Here is a 19,517-nt window from a genome sequence, read left to right as displayed (position 1 = left end):
CAACACAATTATGCCCAAGTAAATAATTAATGCTTTCATAAATGTTTTAAAACATTTGTGTTGCTTTTCTTCACTTGGATTTTAACCCGGACGTTACCCAGGAAGGACAATTTGGCACTTTGGAGCTCAAAAGCTCTTTGAAATTTTAATTTCTCACAATAAATAATTGTATAAGTGATTGAAGAGGGAAGAGTTGAGTAACATAATATAGTGATTTAAAATGTAGATTTATTTTTTACTTTATGAATATGCCTTGGACATCAGAATTGACATGCCACGTCTTTGACCCATGTATGCCTGCACGGGGCTGAGGAAAGCAGGATAGATTGCAGGTCAACCTTCCCACCCTGGTCATTCAGGTAGGCCACTGCAGTCCATCAGAACTCAAACCTGACGCCTCAAGAACAGTTTCTTCCATCCGCAGACAGCCTCATCTATAAGGCCCTGGCCTTTTTATCGTCTCTATTTTTATCCTATGCACTAATAACAAGGTAAATTCCTTGTATGTGAAAATGTACTTTGCAATAAAACTGATTCTGATTCTGACATATTTTGTATTAGTAGAGCACAAATACAATATCTGGATGTTTCGTACGTCAGTAGAAAACATATCCAAAAAATCTATCAAATCTCATTTAGATTCCGAGCAGCAAGATTAAAGCAGCTCCTCTTCTTTCTAGATATATATTGTAGTTAAAGAACCACCCAAACACATTTAAATAAATTGTACGTACTGAAAGGATGTACTGTATTTTGCCAACCTTTTGCGTTTTTACAAACCTAATTGATTAACCTAAATTATCTGAAATTGTGGATGATTAGCATGAATTTAAAATGGTGTTAAAGACCAATAAAAATTTGAGCATCATGGCCACCATTCGCGACATCTTCCACCACGGACCTGTATGTTGCCAGTAAAAACCCTGATGACACTACAGCATATATAACTGGATCATTACTTACTTTACTGCCTTGTTTCAGGTGGTCAAACACCTGCTCAAAATTCTCTTTGAAGTGGTCTTTGAGGATGCTGTTCATCAGCTTGAAGAGCCACGCTCGATCTTTGTCATCCACCAGGCGGTCATAGAAGACGCGGAAAACCTCGTGGACAAACAAGCGTATCATAGTGCGCTTGTTCTCCAGAGATGCCTTCTTCAGCAACAGGCAGCCTTGGATTACACGTGAAAAGTCCCGCAGGTTGAAGGTGTAGTGAGACTTGGCTGGAGTTGGAAGAAGGTTCTCCATAGCTTCCTTATACACCTTTGGGAATTCAAATTGTACAAGCAACACATTAAAGCATTGCAGAAGAAATTATATGATTGATAAGAGAAGAATCATACATCTCATTTGAACAGTTCATTTCCGGGAGACTCACTTCCATTGTTGCTGTCACAATTTGGTTGCCAATCGTGAAATATTCAGGTGGGAATTCATTGTTTTTGAGATAGAAGGCGAACACGCTGGAAAAGATGCGAACCATGGTGTCATCACTGAAGGCATTGATGCTGATATTGATAAAGTGCCGGAGGAAGCGGGACGTGACAGAATTCCTGCCACCACCAGGGGGACCCATAGCTGAGATGAGCTGGAGGTCGACAAGAGAGATCCTGGATGTATCTTTCAGGTCATACCTGCAAGAGAATAACAGATAAGGTCCGTCCCTTCCCTGAACAATGCGCAATTCTCTTAAGCAGTATATCTAGCCCTCTTTATTATATGACTCTCTCATCTTAAAATTAAATCTATATCTAATAGTGAATAGTTCATACCAGTTTCCATGGTCTATATACTGACGAAGAAGCTCCACAGGAGGCTGTGCTCCAAACTGTTCCAATGCAGGCATGTTCATGTCATCTACAAAGATGATACACTTCTTTCCCATGGGGGGCCCATAAACTCCCTTTCTTCTTTTATCTAACCTGGACATGATGATATTCTGTAAGACACAATAAAAGCAGAATAAATTATTAACAATTGTAGAGGAATTATATTGTTATAACATTGTCCTAGCATTCAAGGGCATTCTTAAATCCATGCTTCCTAATGCTGACCTGAGTTTGGTTAGAACTAGTGCGAGCTGAGAAATTAAGAAAGAAGGGTAGATAGCGGTCTTTGTCCAGATTGTTCATCAACTTCTCCTTCACATACACCGACTTTCCAGTGCCAGTAGGTCCAACAAACAGAATAGGCCTAAACAGAGAAACACAGGGCCATAATTCCATTTTGTCAGATGAAATGTAAATAAATCCCAGGTTAAATAAAAACGTTAAGAAAAAAGGCTAATAGGTCAAACAGTAATTAAAGCAATTATAAATCTTTAGCATTTGGGTGCATCAATGTCACTGTGACCCGACAATACTAACACTCCATAGTTGATGCAGAGGTCCATTAGGTAGGTGTAGCGAACTGTATCTATGGTGGGAACAATGATCTCTTGCACTTTGGTGTTTTTGTCTCCCAAATTGACATTCTTGATGCCGTCGTTCCAGTGAACCCAGCGCCCTTTTCCTTTAAACTGTTCAAGAGATAACAGAATGATTTACTGATTTAAACACAATTGAAACACCTCCGAGTGATGTAATTACACAATACCTCATAGTAGTAGTCATACACCAGCCCTTTGTCCTCCATTGGACACTCCCATTTCCCCACAGTGGCAGGGATAGGATGTTCGTCTGTCTTTCCCGACACAGTCGCTCTTAAGAACTCACTAAACTTCTCTCTGCTGTCTGAGTCACAGCAGCCACCCACAGACCACACCAGGGAGAAGCAAAATGATGCCTGCAAAATAAGGAAGAGAAAGGAAGGTGTCATTCAAAATATAATTTAACTCAAATGGTAAATGCAAATACAAAAACAGTTGCTCAGTTTTGAATAAATAAGGCTGCAATAATATGATCAAATTATTCAGTCCTTTTACCATGATCCAGGTACGAATATTTTTATCCCCAGGATCCTTGTTGACGGGCCCATTGAGCAGCATCTCAAACAGGCGACACAAGGACATCACCGTGTTACTGCTGCTAGTGGGAGATACTTCCTGTAAACAAAAACATGATCTAGCATCATAGAAATTCTGTTATTTCTGTATAAATCAAAAGCACACTTGTAGATGTTTTACATATATTTACCCTGCACTGTTTACGCAGCATCCTGAGGTGAGGCGGCACGAGCCAGAGGAAGAGCTCCAGCACGAGGGAGTGGTAGTCCGGGCTCTGCAGAGCATCAGGTAGAGTGTTCAACCAGGAGATCACTAAGGGCTCCCAGCCCAACTGAGTCGGCTCCATGTAGATCATACCACACCGACTGACTGTGGCAGGCTGCATTGGGAGACAATATACAATTAAATCCTAATTGCTAACTGGTAGGTGGATTATTAAAGTTGTGATGGCCAAATAAATAACTCACGGAGGCCTGTGAAAGATCCATTGCTTCAAAAATCAAACTCATCTGATTGGACATTTGGATTATCTCACCACTCATCAGACACAACTGCGGAGGAAGATTGAAGCAAAAACATATTCAATCCAGCAATAAAAGAAGAATCAATTGAAATATCAAATGTTTCTCACTGCGCTTTATCTACCTTCTTGTTGTCATCCAGCACAGTGTTCATGCTCTCAATCCAAAGTGTATCTATGGGACCATCAAACACCACCCATTTACGCTCTGGTGTCTCTGCTGACGCAAACTCTCGAAATGTGTTGGCCACAATCCCATCAGTCCACTAATTATGAAATTAATAATAAATACAAAATAATAATCAAACAAATTGAAAAGACTAAGAGGAAGAAAAGGCCATCTGTTGTCCCAGGTTTACATCAATACTGTAAATACACAGATCTTGTATTTATTTGTCATACAAGGGAATCCCAAGCACAAGTGTACCTCATGAGAAACTAGATCAAATTGTCCAAATAGTTGTCCCATGGTGATGGACTTTGGGTTCAATGTCCTGAACATGATCTTCTCATCCTCACCCCACCCTCTTTCATTCATGAGAGTCAGTGTGTCAGCTAGAACATGTAGCACTTTGGTCTTCCCAGCGAAAGGCTCTCCCACCAGCATAAACCTGATGCAAAAAAAAAAAAACACAACAAAACAAAAAATCATGCAATATCCAGTTTAAAATATTCCCTATATGCTATTTCCTACTGTAGTTGTGTGAATCATAGTATAACTGGAAGCATGCTAAACAGGACCTCATAGTAGACACCAGTGAAATTGACATACAACATACCCATGCCTGACTATCATCATCTCATATGTCTGGATTATCTTCTGTAAGAAGACCTGTGTTGCCTGTACATTGTGTTTTTTACAGCACTCATTAGTAGCCTCCAGAAATAGCTGCAAAGATATGAGAAAAACACAGCTAATAATATACATGACAATATTCATAAATTATTTTTTTTCTATTTTCACAGATTTATGAAAACATAATAGGTGATGGCAATGCCATATGTGACCTCATAGTCAGCCTCAGGAAGGGAGATGCCTGGGAACAAATCGCTGGTGATTCCATTAAACAACGGAATATCATGGGAGAGAAACTTGGGCTCATTAACATCCGTTATGGACCTCAGGAGCTAGACGTCCAAATATGTGGGGGAAAAAGCAGCCAATTCACAAACTAGAAAGATATCACAATTGGAATATTCAGTAAAGACTAATGTTAATGCATTCATGTCAGCATAAATACCAGTATGTCCTCGTTTTCATCAGGGTATTTGAGCTTGAGGTTTCCTGCAGCCACAAGTACAGCTTTGACAGCTCTCATGCCGTAATCATAATGGAATTGGGAGGACAGCTGCTCTGAACAGAGCCTGTACGTCATCACAATCTTAATTGAGAGTGGTTTGGCATTGAGAAAGCCATATGAATACAGAGAGATCTCTGCAATCAGTGCGTAGTTGGGGACCATCATGGCCACTGTTCGGAACAACACCTGCAAAGAGAAACGAAAGTCAGGAATTTAGTTGTTGGACAATCACACATTTCTTCCTATCACGTTACAATATACTAGAGGGGTGTAAAAGCACCAGCAGAACATCAAAGGTTAAGCAATTAAGAATGATCTGAAGAGCTGGGATCAAAATTCATAGATTAATATCATTAATAATGTAGAGTCGAAATACTAACAGGCAATTTTTTTTTAAATGACAGACAATATCTTAAGAAATATTTTTTTAAGATCAAAGACCTTGAGATTGTCTGGGAGTTCTGAGCGTCCTGCATAGCCAGGGTTCATTGTAATGGACACAAAGCAGTTGGGATTGAGTTTGAGCATGGTCCCTTCAAAGTCAAAGTATTCCAAATCCAGCTCAATGGCCCTCTGGATGCAGAGAACCTGCTGGGCAACTACAGACAGCACCTCCAGCTCAATACGGTTGAACTCATCAAAGCAGGCCCATGCACCAGACGAAGCCAGACCTTTAAAAAACTGAAACAGATTGCGCCAAAATGCATGTTTAAAAAAGAAAGTATTCGAGGGTTTATAACTATGGAATTAGAATTAAGAATATTACTATAATAATATAATATTACTTTGCCCATGGCGAGGTAATCCAGGCCATCAGAACAGTTGAAGACCACACACTGCACAGCCAGAGCTTTAGCCAAATCTTTGGTGGTTTCGGTCTTTCCTGTTCCAGCCGGACCCTCAGGCGCACCACCTAAATTCAGGTAGAAAGCCCCAATCTAAAACAGAGAGAGAGAGCATTAGTATTTAATGTTAAAATAACTGATCACACAGCCTTATTAAAATAAAAAGGCAAAAAGCATTGATTTACTTAGCTAAATGTCAGATAGTTTACCAGGGTTCTGTAACATCTGTCAGTCAGCGGAGTGATGACCAGACGGGGTGAGTTCCCCAGGTACTCATAGGCATATTTGACATCACAGTTGATGATGCGAACACGAACATTGTCATTGTTCCAGTAGTAACGGAGCTGGGCTAGCCACTGGAAGTCTGTGTCATTCGATATACCTGTTAAAAGCAGATGGTTATTTCATTTTTTCAAGCTTTTTTTCTAGTTGATATTTCTAAACTGAGTCATAGCTCTGTTCCAATCAAGTGTGCATTCTGTGCCATGATGTACCTTTGTCAATGAGATCCAATACCACATCCCTGGCATGGACATCAATTGTGACCAGAGCTCCCAAGGTAGTCCGGGTTTGTTTGGGAAGTTTCCCTCTCACAAGCTCCACAATGTCTTTAAGCTGACTCTGGATTTGCTCATAGTAGTTTTTCAAACCCTATAGAGAACAAAAGCCCAGTTACTATTTTAGCTGCTTTCAAGCTGATACTGTAATGGTGTCATTCTAATCAAAAGCAAATATTCAGGGCAGTTGGTCTGCAGTACCTGTACAGTGAAGAGGTACAAATCCATTCATTAATTATGATCGTGTAGACTCTACATTAATTCATGTGTACAGCACTATTTTTGGACTTGACTGAAGTTTTATTTCTATATTGACCTTAAAATAAGAATCACAACTTAGGGTGTATTCACACAGGGAAAGTCCGCTAGTTCACTTGCTTTGGTCCAGACCAAATAGAGTTTAGATTTTTTTAATTTGGTGTGGTCCACTTTCATATTGCCCCTTTTGCAAGTGAACCAGCATTAAGAAGTAAAACCACATGTGATCTGAGGTCATTCATTCATTGGACAGACATTCTGTGTCAGGATTGTACCGAAATGGCAGGCCAGAACCCAATAGCACGACAACAAACCGTTCAGGTATAGCAACAAAGTTTAATAAAGAATCAAACCAGGTAGTAGCGAGGCAACAAGTCCAAGAGGGGCAGGCAAAGGGAATCCAAAATCCAAAAGGATGGGTCAGAACACGAATAGGCAGGCAGGTAAACAGGCAGGAATTCGGAATAGGCTGGAGAGCAATGTAACACAAAGACAATCTGGCAGGGAACTGAGGGAATGAACCGGTATATATACTGTGGGGCTAATAGCTGATGGGGAGCAGGTGAGTGTGGTTAGGCCAGGTGGAAGTAATCAGCAGGGAGTGCAGAGCAGGGGGGAGTGGCCGGGTCTGAAATGACAAGAGAGTTAATATGGGAACAGACAAGTGACAAAAACTAAATTGTGGCTGAAGTAGTGACAGAACCCCCCCCTCTAGGGACGGCTCCTGACGTCCCACCAGGCTGATCAGGATGGTCCCTATGGAATGTGGTGATGAGGTCGGGGTCCAGGATGTGGCGAGCCGGGACCCACGAGCGCTCCTCAGGGCCATAACCCTCCCAATCAACCAAGTATTGGAAACCCCTTCCCCGTCGTCGCGACCTGATGAGACGATGAACCGAGTAGGCAGGCCCTCCATCAATGAGCTGGGGGGGCGGCGGGGGTCTGGAGGAGGGCTGGAGCTGGGACTCTTTAACGGGTTTGATCTTGGATACATGGAAGGTGGGATGGATCCTCATGGAGCGAGGAAGACGGAGACGGACTGCAGCAGGATTGATGACTTTATTGATGGAGAACGGACCCACAAACCTGGGAGCCAACTTCCTAGACTCCACCCGGAGCGGAAGGTCCCGTGTAGACAACCAAACCTTCTGACCCGGAGTGTAACCGGGTGCAGGGGTCCGACGGCGATTGGCATATCTCTGGTATCGGTCGGACGAGCGCAGGAGAGCAGCACGGGCCCGCACCCAGGTGCGCCGACATCGCTGGACGAACGCCTGGACAGACGGGACACTGGCCTCTCGCTCCTGCTCAGGGAACAATGGAGGTTGATATCCTCGAGAGCACTGGAAGGGGGAAAGACCTGTTGCTGAACTTGGAAGTGTGTTGTGAGCATACTCCACCCATAGGAGCTGCTTGGACCAGGAGGACGGGTTCTGGGATGTGATGCAGCGCAAGGCAGTCTCCATCTCCTGGTTCATCCGCTCAGTCTGGCCGTTGGATTGAGGATGGAAACCCGAGGATAAGCTGACCGTGGCTCCCAACAGCTGACAAAACTCTGTCCAGAAACGAGAAGTGAACTGCGGCCCCCGGTCGGAGACAATGTCACAGGGAAGGCCGTGCAGACGGAAAACATGATGCAACATAATTTCAGCTGTTTCCTTGGCAGATGGTAACTTGGGCAACGGAACAAACTGAGCAGATTTAGAAAATCTGTCCACAATAGTAAGAATAGTGGTGTTACCCTCGGAGGGAGGCAGTCCGGTGACGAAGTCGATCGAGATGTGGGACCACGGACGATGAGGAACAGGCAGTGGCTGAAGAAGCCCCGCAGGGGCATGGCGAGCGATCTTGTGCTGGGAGCAAACACAGCAAGCAGCGATGAACTCCTTGGCGTCCTCTTCCATGGTAGCCCACCAGAACCGTTGCTTCAGCAGGGCTAGAGTGCGCCTAACCCCTGGATGACAGGCAAGGCGAGACGAATGTCCCCACTGGAGGACCTGAGAGCGGAGATTCACAGGCACATACAGACGATTATCAGGGCAAGCACTGGGGGCCGGGTGGTCGGCCTGGGCCCGTTTTACCTTGTCCACAATGTCCCAGGTAACTGCGCCGATGACCATCTTAGTGGGGAGTATGTTCAGTGGCCGAATGCTGTCCCAGTCAAGCTCCACTAACAGATTAAAAAACTCTTTCGTCCCCCTGGCCATCAGACTGTACAACAGTTCCCAGCAAAGGCAGGGAGGACAACGACAACGACAATAGACAATGGACACTTTATTTATATCTGTAAAATTTTATTTTATATCTTAATTTAAGTTAAAGTTTATTGTAGATACTGTTAGTTTTTATATTTTAATTTAGATATATATCTTAATTTTAGCCTAATGTATGTTTAATGTATGTCTTGTTTTTATGCTACTGGATACCTGAATTTCCCTCGGGATAAATAAAGTATATATCTATCTATCTATCTATCTCTCTCAGGATGTGTGGGAACATGTTCGGATTGGAACTGACGGGACAGGGCATCTGGTTTGACGTTCCTAGAACCTGGGCGATAAGACAGGGTAAAATCAAAACGATTAAAGAACGCCCACCTGGCCTGACGGGAGTTCAACCGTTTGGCTGACCGGATGTACTCCAGGTTTTTGTGGTCCGTCCACACCACAAACGGATTCTTCGCCCCCTCCAACCAGTGCCTCCACTCCTCGAGAGCCATCTTAACCGCCAATAGCTCCCGGTTTCCAACGTCATAATTTCTCTCCGCTGGGGACAATTTGCGGGAGAAAAAGGCACATGGATGTAACTTTTGGTCTTTACCTGACCGCTGAGACAGGACTGCCCCCACCCCGGAGTCTGACGCATCAACCTCAACGACAAACTGGCGTTCTGGATCTGGTAGGATGAGGATGGGAGCAGAAGAGAACCGTGACCTTAACTCACTGAACACCCTTCCTGCAGCAGGGGACCATTGGAAGGCTACCTTTTGGGAGGTGAGGGCTGTCAGGGGAGCTGCTACAGAACTATAGTTGCGGATAAACCTACGATAGAAATTGGCAAACCCCAGAAATTGTTGAAGCTTCTTACGAGTGGTGGGGACCGGCCAATCCACCACCGCTTTAATCTTGGTGGGATCCATGTGAGTACTTCCGACTGAAATTATGTATCCCAGGAACGACACCTCAGTGGCATGGAACTCGGACTTCTCGACCTTCACGAACAGCTGGTTCTCTAGGAGTCTCTGGAGAACCCTGCGGACATGCTGCACATGGTCCTGTTCGGTCTTGGAGAAGATGAGGATGTCATCAAGATAAACAAACACAAATACATTGAGAAAATCCCGGAGCACATCATTCACTAAGGCTTGGAATACTGCAGGAGCATTTGTGAGTCCGAAAGGCATTACCAGGTACTCGTAGTGGCCCCTAGGGGTATTGAACGCCGTCTTCCACTCATCCCCCTCCCGAATGCGAACTAGGTGATAGGCATTCCTGAGATCAAGCTTGGTAAACACAGTGGCCCCTTGCAAAAGTTCAAATGCAGAAGAGATGAGTGGGAGGGGGTACCTGTTCTTAATGGTGACATCATTCAGACCGCGGTAATCGATGCAGGGCCGGAGGGATTTGTCCTTCTTACCCACGAAGAAAAACCCTGCTCCAGCAGGTGATGAAGAGGGACGGATGAGGCCTGCTGCCAGTGAGTTGTTTATGTATTCGTCCATGGTCCTGGTCTCCGGGGCTGACAGAGAGTAGAGCCTCCCCCTGGGTGGGGATGAGCCAGGGAGGAGGTCAATGGCACAATCATACGGGCGGTGTGGGGGAAGAGAGGTGGCCCGTACCTTGTTAAACACCTCCTTTAAGTCGTAGTACTCCGACGGGACACCTGAGAGATCTGGGAATTCATTAGAAGAAGGGGTGCTGCAGGCAGGTAACAAGGCAGATTTCAGACAGACCGCAAGACATTGATCACTCCATTGTAGAATGGAACCGGTTCTCCAGTCAATGTGTGGATTATGTTTAATTAACCAAGGATACCCCAAGACCACTGGCTGCTGAGGTGCATTAATCAGGTGAAAGGTTAGTGATTCAGTGTGGTTACCTGATATGCCCAGATGAACAGGAACTGTGCGATGGGTTACAGTGCAGAGGAGGCGCCCATCGAGAGCAGTAGCCTCAATAGGCTCGGCCAAGGGTTCCAGGTTAATACCCAGCTGCATGGCAAGGCCCCGATCCAGAAGGTTGGTGTCAGCTCCCGAGTCAATGAGGACAGCGACAGTATGGGACAGACCATTAAAGTTGAGCTGGGCATGAAGTAGTGCTCGAGAGGGACCTTCAAAGTTCTTGATGCGGCTCACCAGCGCCCTCTGGATTCCTGGTGAGCCCTGTCTTTTACTGGACAGGATGACACGTAATGGCCTCCCTCTCCACAGTACATGCAACAGTTCTCCCTTTGGCGCCGTTGTCGTTCAGCAGCTGACAGCCTGGTCCTGCCCAGCTGCATGGGTTCAACTGGGTCACTAGAGGCAGCAGCGGTAGGAAAACCCGTTGAAGTGGAAGGTGAAACTGGAAGACGTGGAAGGCTACGGGAAGTGCTGGTCAGTACCTTCTCTCGTCTCCTCTCCTGGATACGTCCATCGATGCGGATAGCGGTGGCGATGAGAACGTCCAAATCCCCTGGAGGATCCCGGGCCGCCAGCTCGTCCTTGATGGCATCAGAAAGTCCGTTGTAAAAGGCGTCAGCCAGGGAGGAAGAGTTCCAGTCACTCTCTGCAGCGATAGTCCGGAACTCGATGGAATAATCAGTCACTCTCCGGCTCCCCTGAGCCAGGTTAAACAGACCCCGAGCAGCCTCTCGACCAGGGGTAGCATGATCAAACACCTTCCGAAGACCCTCAGAGAAGGCAGCCACAGAAGAACAGAGAGCCGACTGCTTCTCCCACTCGGCGGCACCCCAGTTCCGGGCCCGCCCAGTAAGCTGGGTGATCATGAAAGCCACTCTCGACCTCTCCGTGGGATATGTGAGAGGTTGTAGTTCAAAAGTCAATGAGCACAGAGTCAGAAAGGAGCGACAGGTATCTGGAGCTCCAGAAAAGCGCTCTAGAGCACTTAAGCGGGGCTCTGGCCGCGAGACAGCAGGGACAGGAGGGCTGGTGGGTGGTTGAACCGCTGGGGTCTGGCTGTCCAGCGTGAGCTGCTGGAGCTGGCCGCTCAGAACCTCAAAATGCTGATTGTGGCGTTCCGAAGCTTCCTGGAAAGCCACTTCCATAGCGGTGAACTGTCTCGAATGCTGGTGTAGGGCGGCACCTTGTGCTGCCACTTCTTCCTTAAGAGCCTTTGTGTCGGCTGGGTTCATCTTTTGGCCAGATTGTACTGTCAGGATTGTACCGAAATGGCAGGCCAGAACCCAATAGCACGACAACAAACCGTTCAGGTATAGCAACAAAGTTTAATAAAGAATCAAACCAGGTAGTAGCGAGGCAACAAGTCCAAGAGGGGCAGGCAAAGGGAATCCAAAATCCAAAAGGATGGGTCAGAACACGAATAGGCAGGCAGGTAAACAGGCAGGAATTCGGAATAGGCTGGAGAGCAATGTAACACAAAGACAATCTGGCAGGGAACTGAGGGAATGAACCGGTATATATACTGTGGGGCTAATAGCTGATGGGGAGCAGGTGAGTGTGGTTAGGCCAGGTGGAAGTAATCAGCAGGGAGTGCAGAGCAGGGGGGAGTGGCCGGGTCTGAAATGACAAGAGAGTTAATATGGGAACAGACAAGTGACAAAAACTAAATTGTGGCTGAAGTAGTGACATTCTGGGGTGGAGAGAAGCAGGAAGCATGAAGTGAAAACCGCGAAATATATAACTGATACGATATGGGGTTAAAAATAATAAATAAATAAATAAATAAATAGGCCTACATCTAGCCTATGAATAAAATAAGATAAACATACAATTATTGTTGTTTCATATGGTTATAATATGTAGGCCTGTGTCAATGTGTGGCTTGTAGCCTACGATGTGAAACATAATATTTACTGTATTTTTGCTGCTGGAGGAATAGGCTCAAGCTGACACACAGCTGATTAAGCCGTGTGTCAGCTGGGTGTGAGTTCGGCGCGGCTCAGCTACAAACTGACACGGGGATAGTATTGACGGTCCCGTAACATGGAAAGCAAAATAAAAACACGCACATCATACAAAGTGCAGCGTGAACCTGTTGTCACTGTGCGGGAGACTTTCCCCTCTCCTTCATCTGATCGCTGAACACATCAGCATGTTTACGCGTCCTGTCTATCAAATGTAATATATTCGCTCGGGGCTCCCGATCAAACCACAACTAATCTTTCTAACAGTGGCGACAACAACACTGTCCCATAATGTGAAGCTGACGGCGATTTATTAAAAAAGAAAAGCATCTGAGCATCTGAGTTCGTTTCAACCGAACTAAACACGGCATGTGTGAATACCCCCTTAATCTCATATTTAGAAAAACATAATTTCCATTAATTAAGATGTAATTCATAGTATTTTAAATTCTATTTATCTGAGAATAAGATGAAGACACCTACATCAGCCCCTCCTCTGATGGCTTCATGAACTTCCAAGGTCCAGAAAATCTGGGAGGAGCAGAGCACCACCTGCCCAGGCCAATCCTTGACCCACTGGCTCCGTGCAGTCTCAGCGTAGGCCTGTCCAAACATATTATGTTCACATGTAACAAGAATCTTTCCAGATGCAGAATACACAATCTGATGGTATATCTGATTTTTTTTTTAAATATCACAGTACTGAGTATTATTTGAGGTCTGGGAAACAATGATCTTACCACCCTGGACACCGCCACCACATCTCTTACACTGCGAATCATCAAATCCTCCACTTGTACCAGCCACTTCTCCACAGCTCCTTTGGCATCAGCTGTGGAGATGTTCTGGATAAGCTGAACACGTTCCCCCTCACTACTATACATGGCCTAGGGAAGAAAAGTGCGCAATTTTTAAGAGGTTCATCCAGCATGGTGTCATGTAACAATAACAATATGTGCGAGAAAGACTTGCCTGAATATCCAAATTGGGTAGAAAGTCCAGTTTGGAAATACCCTCAAAGCACTTCTTCAGATGGGGCTGCACTCGCAGTGGGTCCTTGGTCTCAGATAGAATCTCCAGCATTTCATCATTGGACAAAAAGAAGAACCTGGCAGTGGCATTGGTAGCGCTTATCAAAATATGTAACATTTACAAAGAATTGTACAAAGGACAAAGTGCAAAAAAAATGTGTTTACCGTGGAAAGAAGAGACGCTTCTTCTCTAGATAGGCATTCAGTCCTTTCATGATGATTTCTAGGAGGCCGTTTGAATCTATCAGTTTCTCTAGCAAACCGGGTAGTGAGGTTGCTGGCAAAATCTAGGAATATAAATCATCAGTTAAAATAAACAGTGCACCTTTTAGATGTTCTCTTTTTCTTTGTCAGAATAATGTTTTGACCATACAATACCTTAGGATCCTTAACACAGTGCCTCATGACCTCTTTCCAGTTTTTGTCAACAGTTTGGAAAAGTCGTCCCTCTTCCGGAATCTGCTGCATGATGTCTTGAGAAGAGAAGATGGGCTCCAGATAAAGCCACTGGGACTGCACCTTCAGCCATTCGTCCAATGTTTCCTGGATACGAAGCAGTCGCTCCTCCCATACCTGAGGTCACACAACAAACTGTAACATCTCTGCTGGACTGGGTATAGACAGTTAGAAACTACTCCCACCTGGTACTTACATTCAAATTGTGCATTTCACTGTTATCATTAGGTGATTAAACTCTCATACTTGCAGCTTACCCTGATCTCATTTTCAAAGGGCTTGATGAACGGTGAACCCCTCATAGTCTGTGTCTTCACAATCTGGTCATCTAGCATGGTCTGGATCTCGTCCAATGCTGTTAGGATGGACACTCCGGTCTCCCTGTAGGCTTGATGATTGAAAGAAACACCATCCCAAATATGCAACATGGTTTGCATTGCCTTCTCCAGGGAAAACTCCTTCAGAGACACATAGTAGAGGCATATAGCATTTAGCAAATTGATTTCGTATTAACTGGTTTACATTAAATGCCGTAGAAGCAAACGCGTAAAATGTCAGGAGCTCTCACTTTACTAGCAGCAGCACTGATAGTCTCAAACTCGTCCAAGTAAGGAGCCAGGTTTTGTTTGAGAGTTTTGCGGAGTGTAGTACCAGAGTCAGGAGTGAGGTCATACCCCACAATTGCTGACATCTGGTCCCAGTGGCGACCTCTGATACCTTGATTGCACAGGATGGACACTACAGGGATATGGTCCTGTTGGCACACACATATGGTTTAGCAACAACAAATAAAATCTGACCAACGGCAATACATTGTTAATGAACCCATTGAAATACAATACCTTGAACTCTTTGATCTGCTCCATTACAGTGGAGCACAGAAGTATTGTGGGGTTTTCCTTCTTCTTTGAATCATCCGCACTAGCTCGTTGTTTGCTCTTGCTAGCCATCTTCTCCATCTCTTGCTCTGCCTTATTCTGTTTCTGTTGGAAAAACTTCAGCGTCTTAAAGATCTCCCTGAAGAACTCGTCCACCTTCACTTCCATGCTCTCACCATCTAGATCCTGGAAGGAGCCGTCCATCCATCTATTAACGAAGACGTTCAAATATTATCAGGGAAAATATCTTTTAATTAAAACATAACTCACATGCATGAAAACTGAAACCAGACCTGTTCTCTGTGCGCTGCCACTTCAGTACAAGTCCAAACAGCTTGTGATACGGTTCAATACTGTCTCTGATGTATTCAACTTCTGGGTAAGTTGTTAGGTCCCATTTGTAAAAGGCCTCTTCTTGGTTAATGAGGACTATCGCCTCCTCAGCTTCCTGGAGCAGTTTCTGAACTGTTCTGACATCCGTTATGTACTGCCCAGAAAAGGAATGAAAGCACATTTAGTTCCCATTTGATTTTTTTTTTATATACAGAACCTCTGATCCAAATAACTTCACACTTTGCATTGCATTCCCTTGGGTTCCTTAGCCACAAACCGGCCAAGTGTGAAGACGATCGGATGAAAGGTTGTTGAGATATTCGAAGGACACAGACAAACATAGACTTGTGTCTTCTTTGAGTTAGATCACACCGGGAAGGGATTTAAATATTTATGACTATACAGTTATTTCAGGTACACATTTCTTTAAAGGAATAGCTGGACATTTTAAAATTGCACAGAGTTACTTTCTATCAGAGTTTAATGGGAAAATCCATAAGACTCTCATATACTATATGTCTGTTTGATATTAATCTGAAGCCAACTGGCTATTAGCTAATAGCTATGTGTAACAAAAAGATGACACTGTACCTGTTGCATCATCTCCAGCTCAGAGCAATATGGGAACTCCTCTATCCTGCGTCCCAACTTTTCTAGCTGCACCATTAATTTTTCTCTTTTAGCAAGCAGCTCTTGCTCCCCTTTCTTCTTTGCTTTCAACATCACCTGGAAAATCACATAGCTCTCAAGATTCAGTTCATCCTTCACCAACAACAATGATACACTGACATCAGCACACACAAGAACATTCACCTCATCATTGAGCTCAAAGACTTGGAGGAGTTTCTGTGGCCAGAGAAAGACAGTGGAGTTCAGCTGCAGATCATCTGGCTCAATGATGTGTACATCTAGGAGGTAGATCAGTCGACAGTAAGCTTCCTGTCCGAAGAAAACACAGTAGTTTATTGTTAGAATTGATATAAGATTACTGAAATAAATGGGCTTTAGTTCAGGATACAATAGATAGAACCAAGTGTCATATTCACCCATATTTTTTCATTAAGTTCTGCAATACCCTTTGTCTTAGTGAAATTAATGTACTCAATGATCTGATTCATGTCCTCTGTATTCTCTGGTACTTTGAGAGCGTTCTCTCTGATGGCTTCGAATTCAGAGCAGATCCTTTGAAAAGACACAAAAAGGATTGTGAGAACTATATGATCATTTCAAACACAGACGCAAATATTTCCAAAAAAGTGACTCACCGTAGATTTTGATCATGGTGGCTAGTGATGAGCTTCTTCAGAAGTTTATCAGCATAGTTGTTGGCTTTGTTGGCCAGCCCCTGTTTCAGCTCTTCACAGTCCAGATGGACCATTGTGAAGTGGGCTTTTGATGGGAGGTTGACAATCTCCTTTGACAGAACACGAAACTCCTCCACTTGCTATAAAAAGACAGCCAGATAACACATTGACAGTAATCAGAACAATGGATAACAAGGCAAGAGCAGATTAATAACATATGCAACATGGATTAAACACGATTTGTTACCTTAGTGTAGTCATCAAAAGAGTGCTCCTCTTCCATGAACTTCTTCATTCTAACCTGTGCAGTTCCATTGACTAGCCAGTCGTAGTTGTCCACTGCAAAATACAGCAAACAAGTAAGCAATGAATAGAATTAAAATCAATCAAAATGATAAGGAATTGCAGTTTAATGGGACATCACCATAGTTCTGGAAATGTTTGTCTGGTTCCTCTAGATTCTTGCACACAGCGACCTTTAAAGTTTCCTTAGCCCAAGCAAGGACATGATCAGCCACCTTGGCATCCACAAACGTAGGTGAATCTTGTGCCAGCCATGAATGGACCATCTGTACTCTCTGTGGTTAAGAGGTATAGAGTTTAATACTAGCTCATAGTACATTTAACACGACAATGTGCAATAAGTTGAACTTTATATTAAATGGCTGTTACACATAACCTCACCTGCAGTGAACTTGTGATGCAATTGAGAATCTCAAAAACTGCAGCTTCTAGATCTTGTAGAGTGGGATAGATTTCCATCTTTTCATCATCAAATGTCAAGGCCATACGAAAGAGGGGCAAGCGGTGGCGATTGCTTGGCTCGAACAGATGCACAAACTCCTCTACACTGGCTTGGAGCAGGGCTTTTAACTGGGAGTTCAAAAAAGAGAAATATCCATGTTAGGAGATCAGTGAATAGCTCCGAACATTCTGCTACCTGTATGAACTGAAAAAAATCCAGTGTTAATACACAGCCTGTAAACGGGCCTGTTGCTTGCTACTGTGGGCTCCTTTGTTTACATACGTAATAGCCTAGGCTGTGTATTAACACCAGACTTCTTTTCAGCGCACACACAGTACGGACAGGTGGCAGATCGTGAGGAAGAGATATTCACTGATTTTGACAAAAAGTGGTTTTGACATCAAGGTTCTCCAGAATCGCTGACTCCACCTTATTTTTGCTACTGTGTTGCTAGAAATACAATTCAGGACACAACTGGTATATTTAAGTACTGTTTCTGATTTAAATAATGAGTGAAAAACTTTAAATTGTTAAATTGTTAACTTTGACTTTTCTGGAGTCAAAATCAAGTCAGCATTATCTCACCTGATTGGAGATGAGGGTGGATGCACAGTCGTAGAAAGAGTCCTGTTTCTCCTCCCTGACTTCCATCAGTGTGTCATTACATGTTAATAAGTGGATGACTTTGGGAAACCATGTATTCATGATACGATCTTCTATCCTCTTACACTCCAGGGCCATTTTGTTCCGTAGGCCCTTACAGTCCACAGGTCCTGATGTTCTGAACCCGAACAGAAGCCACAATGAAAATCAAATACAAACTTGAGCAAATACTGCTCATTTTGGCAGTTTAATGTTGAATTAACAGTGTCTTTCCTTACCTGCATTCAGAAAGATCAACCAAGACCAGTGGAGAGAATATCATGTCGCCAATACCCAATACAGTTTGCATCACCGGATGAAGAATGTGCAAATTTGATTTTATCATCTTGCGGCTTCTGATAAAGCTATCATGCCAACGTTGGGAGACATCAACTCTGCAAAAGATTGGACATTTTATCATTTTACACAACGGCATTAGAAAAAAGACCAACAACTATTTGATTATTTTGTGAAATCATGTGTGTACATTCAACACTCACGTTGGCCGGGTAGCTATCAGTTTTTTTGAGTCAAGTCCTTCGTTCTGTGGATTCTTGAGCACTGTGTCCACTAAAAGTATTGAATATGGCATAAGGAGACATGGTTCACCTGCAGTTTAAATTCACTCTGCGAGCATGAAAGTGCATACCAACATAATCAATTGGCAATACCTGTGTGTTTGACAATCACATTGGCGAAGTCGTCGCTGACTTCTTTGCAGAGCTCCTGCAGTAGTTCATTTGTCTCAGGGCTTTCTTTGAGTTTAGGCGGGACTCGGAACACAATGGAGTCCAACCATTTTTGCTGGATTGGAGCAAATGGGCGGGTCTCCACACACCGCTTCAGGAATGTGTAGTTCATCTGCAAATGGAACCAAAATAAAAATAAACATACTAACTGACATACTAATTGAGGTTTTGCCTCTTCCCAGGTCAAATTGAATAAAAGGGCAAACTTACCCCTCTCCTACGCTCTTCACTAATCATCTATAAAGCAAGATTTGAAATCAATCATTTTATATTGTGCAATATTGGTTCATAAATGCATATTTTGAATGTGCACATTAATAGTGGCCTCATACAGAAGGTGGAAACTGTGGCACTGTTGGCTGGCTCACTGATTTCCTCTCTTTGCTCTGTCTGTAAGCCTCCATTGCTCTGGACACCCTGAAATAAATCCGTCAACAAACTGTCACATTGCAGGAAACCCAATCAGTGGCCTACTACATACTGATTAAATGCCTGAAGTTAGAAACCGGGATCATTATCATGTAGGCTAGTTTTGGCTAAAAGGTATGTCACGGCTGAACTGAAAACATACAATATCATCTGGAGCTGCTCTTGTTGCACTTTACTCCTCCTGTGTCTCAGCAGCTTCTTGCGGACTGTTATCTTCACCGCCATGTCCTCCTTTGCTGCAGCAGCGGTCTGTGCCACCTCACCCCGCGGCTGCACGCCTTCAATCGGGGGCAGGAGTGGAAACGTTGACATTCTCTTCCCCGCGGTGACTTTGCTAACGCCAGGAGAGGTTGCCATTTCTGGCAACAAACCGCTGAAAAGAAGAACCAGATGTATAACTTAGGCGTAGTTACATCTGTTGAAAGTTAACGCTAGGCTATACGC

At 44.1% G+C, this 19,517-nt stretch overlaps 1 protein-coding gene across 1 annotated transcript in view; it reads right to left on the bottom strand.

The window, feature by feature from the left end:
• The window catches only part of dnah12 (dynein, axonemal, heavy chain 12), a gene marked incomplete at both ends in the record, with an annotated part of 31,310 nt that extends 12,554 nt beyond the window's left edge, over positions 1 to 18,756 (bottom strand). Inside the window, 38 exons of the mRNA XM_080030349.1 lie at positions 964 to 1,260; positions 1,376 to 1,631; positions 1,770 to 1,936; positions 2,052 to 2,190; positions 2,364 to 2,515; positions 2,593 to 2,781; positions 2,921 to 3,040; positions 3,132 to 3,320; positions 3,409 to 3,492; positions 3,587 to 3,727; positions 3,889 to 4,072; positions 4,241 to 4,350; positions 4,470 to 4,589; positions 4,703 to 4,948; positions 5,204 to 5,443; positions 5,548 to 5,700; positions 5,817 to 5,989; positions 6,102 to 6,258; positions 12,990 to 13,109; positions 13,247 to 13,393; positions 13,479 to 13,614; positions 13,703 to 13,824; positions 13,916 to 14,110; positions 14,251 to 14,451; positions 14,562 to 14,747; positions 14,836 to 15,079; positions 15,165 to 15,358; positions 15,796 to 15,930; positions 16,018 to 16,143; positions 16,251 to 16,386; positions 16,470 to 16,648; positions 16,756 to 16,847; positions 16,933 to 17,086; positions 17,193 to 17,381; positions 17,839 to 18,034; positions 18,135 to 18,290; positions 18,396 to 18,465; positions 18,567 to 18,756. Coding sequence (XP_079886475.1) covers positions 964 to 1,260; positions 1,376 to 1,631; positions 1,770 to 1,936; positions 2,052 to 2,190; positions 2,364 to 2,515; positions 2,593 to 2,781; positions 2,921 to 3,040; positions 3,132 to 3,320; positions 3,409 to 3,492; positions 3,587 to 3,727; positions 3,889 to 4,072; positions 4,241 to 4,350; positions 4,470 to 4,589; positions 4,703 to 4,948; positions 5,204 to 5,443; positions 5,548 to 5,700; positions 5,817 to 5,989; positions 6,102 to 6,258; positions 12,990 to 13,109; positions 13,247 to 13,393; positions 13,479 to 13,614; positions 13,703 to 13,824; positions 13,916 to 14,110; positions 14,251 to 14,451; positions 14,562 to 14,747; positions 14,836 to 15,079; positions 15,165 to 15,358; positions 15,796 to 15,930; positions 16,018 to 16,143; positions 16,251 to 16,386; positions 16,470 to 16,648; positions 16,756 to 16,847; positions 16,933 to 17,086; positions 17,193 to 17,381; positions 17,839 to 18,034; positions 18,135 to 18,290; positions 18,396 to 18,465; positions 18,567 to 18,756 — 6,285 coding nt within the window. The remainder of the gene's footprint in view (positions 1 to 963; positions 1,261 to 1,375; positions 1,632 to 1,769; positions 1,937 to 2,051; positions 2,191 to 2,363; positions 2,516 to 2,592; positions 2,782 to 2,920; positions 3,041 to 3,131; positions 3,321 to 3,408; positions 3,493 to 3,586; positions 3,728 to 3,888; positions 4,073 to 4,240; positions 4,351 to 4,469; positions 4,590 to 4,702; positions 4,949 to 5,203; positions 5,444 to 5,547; positions 5,701 to 5,816; positions 5,990 to 6,101; positions 6,259 to 12,989; positions 13,110 to 13,246; positions 13,394 to 13,478; positions 13,615 to 13,702; positions 13,825 to 13,915; positions 14,111 to 14,250; positions 14,452 to 14,561; positions 14,748 to 14,835; positions 15,080 to 15,164; positions 15,359 to 15,795; positions 15,931 to 16,017; positions 16,144 to 16,250; positions 16,387 to 16,469; positions 16,649 to 16,755; positions 16,848 to 16,932; positions 17,087 to 17,192; positions 17,382 to 17,838; positions 18,035 to 18,134; positions 18,291 to 18,395; positions 18,466 to 18,566) is intronic.
• Positions 18,757 to 19,517: the final 761 nt, after the last annotated feature.

This window comes from Ammodytes marinus, assembly GCF_949987685.1.
Source record: "Ammodytes marinus genome assembly, chromosome: 7".
NCBI classification, from domain to species: Eukaryota; Metazoa; Chordata; class Actinopteri; order Uranoscopiformes; family Ammodytidae; genus Ammodytes; species Ammodytes marinus.
The sequence above is the reverse complement of the archived record's forward strand: the minus strand, read 5'-3'. Positions and strand labels throughout refer to the sequence as shown.